This window comes from Plasmodium inui, assembly GCF_000524495.1.
Source record: "Plasmodium inui San Antonio 1 unplaced genomic scaffold supercont1.14, whole genome shotgun sequence".
NCBI classification, from domain to species: domain Eukaryota; phylum Apicomplexa; class Aconoidasida; order Haemosporida; family Plasmodiidae; genus Plasmodium; species Plasmodium inui.
The window spans coordinates 431248-440134 of NW_008481848.1; the positions used below are offsets into that span (position 1 = coordinate 431248).

Genomic DNA, 8887 nt, shown 5'->3' on the forward strand with positions numbered 1-8887 from the left:
CGGCTGGTCCCGCCACTTTCACTGAGGCGCATTCGCACTTTGGGAGAGGCTCCTCAAAATGCTTACGTATTGGTCAGGAATGGCAACCGAGTTATTCAAATCGTTGACGGCTTTACAAATAGGAGGGATGTCACGCTCGAATGAGAAAATATTCGTGAGGAAAAGGAGAAAGTTAAAGTCGCGAAATATATTGACCATGTCCTTTTGATTATGTAACGATCTGGACATGTAGTTAAACCTTTGGAGAATGGTGTAGTAGTTGCTATTGTTTGGGTAAGGGAAGAAAGTATTGTAGAGGCTCTTATGGGAAAGAATGGGGACGTTGTTAACACAGAAGAGGACATCAATTTGCTTCACTTCGATTTTCTCAATGAGGACGTCACTTTTACATTTCAAATATAACTCATTCATTAGGTCAACTTCGGTGTTGAAGTTTTTTATCTTTTGGTCCTTTTCATTTTTGTTTGCTTCGAAATGCAGTATGCTGTTTTGCTTTTGCATGTCTTTGATCATGTCCTTATTTAGAAGCTTCAGCAAGTCGTAATTTATTTCGTACGCCTCGACGACTATCGACTTGGAGCTTTTGTCCATGCCGACAGTTTTTGTTTTCTTTTTTTTTTTTTCGGGAATTTTTTTTTTTTTTTTTTTTTTTTTCCTGGGTGTGTCATTTTGCGATGTTTTTGGCCGCTGTTTTTGCGCTTCCACTGGGGCTGCTCCATTGGTGGGTACTCCATTGAAGGTGGCTCCATTGTGGGTCGCTCCATTGTGGGTCGCTCCATTGTTGATCTGCGCCATCTCCTTGGCCTCGCCTGGCAGACTCTCCCGAGTCCGGTCATCGCGGTGCTTCATCACTGTGAGCGCGAGGAGAACCTCCCTCCCCCCAATGGGGATGAACAGCTCGTTTTCCTCATCATTCAACGTTTTTATTTTCTTGTTAAGTTTCACGAAATTTTTTCTTTTCTTGTTGGACACACTTAAGTCTACCCCGATGTCGGGGTAGGCATAAAGAACCCCCACCACTTCCCAGTTGAGCCTCTTTGCCAGCGCGTCAGCCTTCCTCCTGTCTTCGCTATTGAGCAGGTAATCCACGTCATACATTTGTTTTCGGCGGTTTAAAGCAAAAAATACATTTTCGATTTTTACCATAGAGTCATCCTCATACGTCCCGTATAGGACACCGCAGAAGAGTTTCTTGTCCTCCAGGTTTCCAGTCCTCCCATTGTTGTAATTTGCCTCGTTAAAAAATTCTTGCACATTGTACAGGCAAGCTTCACTGACGCTAACATTTTTACATAGGGAATTGAACAAAGGGTTGATGGATACACGTTTGTTTTGTTCCAGGTGGAGAAATTTGTTTCCTACCTGTTCGCTGACTTTCTTCTTATGGTTATCACTGGTTGGGTTGTTTTTGCCCCCCCCGCTGTTCGCGTTAGGGTTAGCCTTGGCCTTAGCTTTAGCCTTTCTTTCGCCTTTTGCCTCTATGCTGAACAACACGTTTGGAGTGATCGCCGCCCTGTTTATTTTCAACCCGTTGCATTTGTTACTTGCGCAAATGAAGTAGAGGTATGCCAGAAGGAACAGGGGGCCCTTTTTCATTATTCCAAAGGGGAGGAGAGGCAAAGGGGGAGATGAAGCATGGGGAAGAAAAAGGTGCGATTCTGCGAGGCCGCCCACGCGCACTACATCTTTTACAACAGTTTTGGAGAAACTCCTTCGCGAGTTAGTAAAGGGGGGAAAAAATTACACACGCGCAAATGTATGTGAGTATTCATTCGTGTATGTGCCTGTGATGGAGTAATATGCCTTGGCACTTTTTCCCTGTGTCGCGATAACCAAATGGGGTTGCCTCGCCAATGCGAAGCACCACAGGGTGTGCGAGGGGATTCAGTACCCCCTACAACAGGAAACAAACGGGTAAACAGTGACAGCAAGGAATGTCTTAATTGGGACCAAATGGGAAAGCGAGTAAGCAGGCCACGTAACGATAACTTATCACATTGGGGCTCATTTTTTCCAGAGATGGCAACGTGATGGAAACTTCTTCCAGTTTGATGAAAAGGAAACCTCCTGTGTATTCAACATCCAAAAGTTTTTTTTTTTTTTTTTTTCTGACCTGTTCAGGTAATTTTTCGATTTAAAAAAAAAAGAGAAAAAAGAAAAAGTTAGCTACCTACTGCGCTGCAGATTGGTCCTTCCCAAATCTGGACACACATATATATGCACGCTTGTGTGGATGTATGCCCCCTTCTGTGACCTTCTCAGTTTCTACGTTTTGACAACCCATACGAACTAGCCAGCGGGCGAGAAAAACAAAGTCAAAATGGCCCCATTTGGTAAATAACCAAGCATTTACATACATGACAATGGGGATACACCCAAAGTTGCCTTTCATTTGTCCGCATGGCGAAAGGGGATGTTCACATGTAATTTCATCGTGGTGGAGAGCGATGATAAGCAGCCTTATCCACCCGACAAAACAACGTAACGGGTCTCTCACAATGAGAAGTGTGCAATTTTATGGGTTGTCCTTATTTCTCTTTCGTTTATACTTTTGTAACTGCCACGGGGACCAAAATGACTTCCGAGAAAATGTACATTCTGTTCCCTTTGTGTAATGCCTCATCAGAACAGAGCAGTCGTCGCGGAGAAGCAATTTGGAGTTACACCATTCAAGTGGCGTGTTGCGCGGACACAAATTAACCAAAGAAAAGGTACCTCTACCGATATGTAATTTTCAAAGCTATTCAATTTCTGCGAACGGTCAATTGGGTGACCTTTTGGTGGCTCTTTTAAAACGTAAGGATTGCCTCCTTTGCATGTTACCCCCCAGACAGACACACTGACACCTACGCGGAACAACTTAACGGGCTGCTTCGCGCGACGCGCTGCTCTGTCCCCGAGTGAAGCCCTACCAAGGGGACGTTTCCAATGCGTCACATGAACTGGATGCATCCAAATTTATAGGAGGCTACCACGCACGGCCATCTCATTTAGACATTAAGTCACATACGTACATATACCTATGCCGCGCAGAATTAGTAGAGTTAAGCCTGGGTCGGAAAAGAAAAGATGAGGAAGAAAAAGGGAGACCATTCTTCTGAGTTATAAGTTGGAACATTACTTCTTCGTGCCATGGAATGTGGCACAGGTGAACATAATTTGAAGCAACCACCGGGGGCGACGCCAAAGTGAACGCATACGTGTCGACATGTACATACATACAATCATATGTGTAGGTACGTATGTACTAATGCATGCACTCAAGCATGCACTCACGCATACGTGACTACATAAAGAAATAACCCCTTTAAGAAAAACAGCTGCCCCCAGAGGGGAAAAATAACCGGAAATGAGAAAGAGTTTGGCGAAAGGTATAAATCCTAAACGGGCCAAAGAGATGAGTCCCCCCTGCCCCCAAAACAAGTAGTCAATGCAAACGGTCGCAAAAAAGATCAATGTGATGACACCAACGTGAATGTGAACGGATCCCCAATTTATTTTTCCCGGAACTGCGCACAAAAAAAGGGGGACAAGAAAAATGCTTCCGCCCTTTCCCCCCCACTTCTCAGCGTTATTCTTTCGCGTATTAATTTCTATTTGTATGCCTATCTCCCCCCACAAGGGTGTACATGGTCTTTTTTTATGGCCCAATTTTTCTGCGTACATCCCATATGACAATGGCACGCATGTATAAAAGGATGCTTCCTATGGGCATGGGCCGTGGTGAGAAGGAAAAAAAAAAAGTGAAGAGGCAGGGGGAAAAAGTAATCTTCCCCTTTCTCCAAGCCTCACACGGCAGGGGCACGCCCAAAATAGGCAAATAAATCGTACTATTATAATATATCCTATAACATGGGTACACTACCAATGTACTTTTGTACGCACGCGGGCGCAGTGCGAAAGTTCAGAATCGATTTGTTCGCGCCAGTAGATGCGTGATTCTAGCTCGCGTCATCACGCGTCACTTCTTCCCATTTTGTGTCCATGTTGACTGCCCATTGCTGGAATGGGGGAAAAAAAATTACTCGCGCCCCCTGCGCATGCTCAAAAAAGAAAAAAGAACAAATGGTTATATAATAATGCATATCATCATGTACATTTCATTTCGTCCATATGCGGACACAAAAAAGAAAAAAGGAAAACTGGCAAAAGAAAATTGGCATACAAAAAGATACCATTTTTTCATTCATTGCAGGTACATGCGGGTGCGTAAACTCGGCAGTTATTTTTTTCCTCACGGCAAATGCACGTGTCAGCGCGGCATCAGGTAAAAAAATGGGTTCTTTGGTTCTCTCCTCCTAATCGTGCGCCCCGGGACGTGTGGCGGACCCCCGCTGGAAAAATGCGGCCCTTGTCACCCTGTGCATTGTGCGTACGTTATACGCGTAAAAATTTTGCCTACATATTTGCGCTCAACCTGGGCTTAATTTATGTTCATACTTTGTGCTCATACTTTGAGCTCATATTTTGCGCTCAGATTTTTGCGCCCATATTTTGCCCCCATATTTTGTGCTTAAATTACGCGTATATTCGTGTACATGTATGCATTTTTTTTCCGGCAGGGGAAAGCCTGCATGTGGTACTGTACTGTATATGCGTGGCGCGCTAAGCTGAGCCCATCATGTCCCCCCCCCGCAGCATCGCTTTTGTTGGCATGTACGCACGGCGCGGTGAATATAATATAAGGAGGAGAAAAGGAAACTTTCTTCTGTGGGAGTGAACGACAAATTATATATTTCCTCGTCCCCGGTTGCTCCGCCGCTTCTAAACTTCGCAGCTTCGCACCTTTGGCGACTGCGCTACGTCGTTTTTCCTCGCGTATATCACACGAGAAAATTAATTGCAGCATGTTGGCCTTGCAGCCCATGCAGTTTCTGCAAAAAGAAAATTCTCTTCGCTTTTTTCCTCTCATTCACTTATTATATTATATATCATTTTATCTGCGTCGCGTTATTTACATCATGGTTATCTGTATTAATATTATGCCACCGCCTCTTTTTTTTTTCTTTTTTTTTTACCGCTTAAAATTCTTCTCAGCATTTTTTTTTTGCTTTCCTCGAAAATATGCTTAACTTTTTTCAGGGCATATTTTTGCTTGCTGTTTTTTTTTTCTCTCTTCATTTTATGGTGCCATTTTTTACCCCCCCATTTTTTTCTCATCTTTTTCTTTTCCTCTTTTTTATTCATTTTTCCTCTTGCTGCATCGTCCCTTGGGAAGGTTTATCCTTATCTGCAGAATTCTCAATTTGGCCATGTAGCCAATTTTTTTTTTCTTCTTTGAGTCTACGCTTAACTCATTCGTGTTATTATGCATGTATTGTATTATATGTATATATGCATGTTATATATCACATACATTTCATGTACCTTCGAGGTACGCTTCATATACGTGTCATGTACTTTTCCTGTACGTGTTATGCACGTATGCCTTTGGCGTATCCATCTGTACATTTCCCTTTATTCTACGTACATTTATTTTTCCCTTTATCCACATTTCGTTGCTTTACTTGCGTTGCCTGGCGCTCGTGCCTTATTCGCATGGCATGCTTTATCCACCTTGCATTCCTTTTTGCTTGTTTTGTGTTCCACCTTTTTGGGCACATTTTCCTTGCTGCCGCTTGCGTGGGCCTTTTTCTGGCCGTTACGTATAAACAACAGTTACATGGATACCTCGCCACTTGCGTGTAGGTACAGCTTGTGACGTCTGTACCTAAACCTGGGAGAAAGCCCCCCCTTTGCTGGGAAACTTTGCGCCGTTGCATACTCTTGGCAGCACAATGGCATTTTATTTTTTTTTTTTTTAGCGTGTCACATTTTTCACGTAGACCATTTTTTCCCACCGCATTTTTCTCTCCTGCGAGCTCGTCACGTCTCTCCATGCGAATGTAGACGTTCCCTGTGTGCGTCGTTAGTGAATGATACCCGCGAAGCGGAACAAAGGCGACGTCTAACGAACGCTGCTTGCGCACAGCATTTTTAAATCACATATATTCACTGCATTTTTTTCTCCTGTTCACGAAGGAGAAAAACATACACAGGAGGACAAGCGGACAACCGAATAGACACGTGTTGTTTTGCGTTTTTTTCTTTTTTTTTAAATAAGCTAGCCATACCGTCTGGGCCAAGAACATACCTTTTTTGTTCATAGCTCCAAAATGCTGCATGGCCAAAGGGCTGCCGTGAGGGAAACGCGCCATCATGTCAAAAGAACTAGCCAGCTGCGCATACCCAACGCTGCTCGCAAGTTGGACATTTTGCGACGTTTCACCTCCTGCCCGCTCCTTTGCAAGGGAGAAGCAGAACGAGAAAACGTCATTATGCTTCCATGTATATCATTTTACCTGTACCCACTGTGGCTCAGATGAGACATCCGTATCTCTGCGCGTGATGCCTGTAGCAGAGAAATGAGTGACTCCCTCCTGCGCACATCTATTTTGGAAAGCGACACCTGCCAAAGTGGCATTCCTTTTAATCACTAACATTGTGTATTAAAAGGGACTCCTATTTGAAGGCACGTTTTTTATTTATTTTTTTTTTCTTTAGCTGCGCCCTGGGAAAAATAACATTTCCATTGTGTATACATTTTCAGAAGGGTGTTGCATATGTACGGATGAATCCGTGCGTGGTATGGGTTTACGTATGAATGTTTTTCTATAGTGCGCTCTTTTCCCATTCATGCCTCCACCTGTTCATGCTTCCCCGCTTGAGTAAGCCATGTTTTGTGTCTCGTGTTTAAGTTGCTCACCTGTGGTATGCCCGTTGTTCCTTGCAAGGTTTTGCATATGCACCGGAAAGAGCAACCCTTGCATGGGTGTATGTACTTAGCAGTACGTCATAGTTGTAAAAAAGGGGCAGGCAAAAAAAAAAAAAAAAAAAAAGGAGAAAGAGAGGGAATGCACGAGAGGGAGATCAGCAGACAATAAGGAAGACACAAATACCTATGCGCATGTAATGACTTGTATACATGTGGCTGTTCTCCCTGGCCCTGTTCTATTACGACTTGGCGAATAACCAGAAGGAGGTATATACTCCCATCTTGTAATCCTACCCCCTTTTTGTACATAACCGTTCGCGCGCCCCACCGAAAAGACAACACACAAACGTGTTCGTATGAACGTGTGTATCTGCACTGAGACATACGCGCAAACACACGTGAACCTATCCGTCTGCATACATACACATATACACCTACGCACACCTGCCGTGCGCGTGGCCGCCGTGCAGCTTTTTTTTTTATTTTTTTACCATTCGCCGGCAACTGTGCGTCGTTTTCACCACTTGTGATTTGACTGCGCGCTGCGGCTGTTAGCTGGGTGCTGCACGTCGCACATTCTTTCCTTCGTTTGTATTGCTCAATTATGGTCCTCATTTGTGGACCCCACTTATGAGCATCGGAGGTCGATCGTCAAGTGGACCACGAAGTTGACCGCCCACTCAGCGTAGTTGTTTATTTGCATAAGCACTTTGTCGCGTATTCCTTCTTTTCAGTCGCTCGCGCGGTGAAGAGGCAAAGCGCCCGTTCCCTTCAATTGGCCTCTCTCATTTTGTATGCCCCATTCTTTCCACACCCTAGTTGGTCGCCCCCCCCTTTTGCCGCCTCGCCCCCCCGCTCGTTCCCGTTCATTTCCTTTTTTTTTGTGAATACCACACTGAACAGTTTTTGCTGACATATTTCTGGGAGGCCATTCTTACGCACACAAATAATTCAGTTACACTTGTGCGCGAGAGATTTTTTTTTACTCCATTAACACGTTTCGCGGCAAAGGAAAAAACGCTCGAGGGGACTTGCACGCAGTATATACATATATTACTTGGTATACACGCATGTCGCGTTGAAGGTGGGTATTTTTTGTGCTCCCCCGCTCTAGTGCGCCTGTCCACCTGCACACGCGGCGTATACACCTACGAGCGCGTATTTCGCGGGGTTTTGGACAGGGCGTGTGTATGTGCCAAGTGAGGAATAACCTTCACCATTTCGCGCATACGTGCCCGGGAGCATACTCTCGCGTAATCGTCACGCGTATGTGCGTACTCAGGGTGCCGGAAAGGACAAGCAGTGAGAATTAAAAAAAAAAAAACGCACATATGTGTATGTATATGCGTACACCTACACAAGGCCCCAAAAAAAAAAAAAAAACAGAAAAGAAAATTAATACCCATTTGTATTCTCCCTGGTGCACAAAAACGCGTGACGCACACGTACGCCCACGCAATCGTATGTACGGACGTTCGCACCTTCGCACCTTCGCGTGTATTGCGTACCCGAAGCACTTACAGCTTTTGATTAGGAAGAAAAGCAGGGCGATACGAACGAAGGACGAGGAAGGTTTTCCGAGGCTGCGTATTTCTCATCCGCACTGGACACTGGAAGGTAAGCAACAAAAATGGCGCAAAAAAAATCCACTTGAATAGCGGTTGCCCGTATTTACGTATGTGTGCCACCCTTCCCTGTACGTGAGTGCATGTGCAGATGGCGGTTATGCGCGCGCATACGAGGGGCAGTCGCAGAATTGCACAAGCGATGATTGCACCCCTAACACACTCAGAAACGTATAACATATAACGTATGCACGTGTATTTAATTGCTTCACTAATAAGGTGTATCTCCGCGTGCACGCATATGTGTTATACTTCCCGTGTGACGCTTCTCCCATGTGCATAACCTGCCTGCTTCGCACCCCATGCGTGACCAAGCGAGAAGAAAAAAAAAACAGCATTTCAGCTAGTAGATCACGTACCCAGCGATCTTCATCTTGGTATGCATAATTGTGACCTATCGTCACTAATCGTGTTCTCCTCCACCGTGATTTTACATCCCCAGCGAGCAAATGAGTTTGTTGAGGATTTACGTATGTACGTATGCGTCTGTTCGTTCACGTGCCAGAGT

At 44.7% G+C, this 8887-nt stretch overlaps 1 protein-coding gene across 1 annotated transcript; it reads right to left on the reverse strand.

Annotated features, from left to right (window-relative positions):
• Positions 1–18: 18 nt before the first annotated feature.
• On the reverse strand, positions 19–1596 carry C922_03439 (hypothetical protein; the record flags this gene model as incomplete). The annotated part of the gene is made up of 1 exon (XM_008819031.1): positions 19–1596. One exon carries the CDS (start codon positions 1594–1596, stop codon positions 19–21), a length of 1578 nt encoding a protein of 525 aa, XP_008817253.1.
• Positions 1597–8887: the final 7291 nt, after the last annotated feature.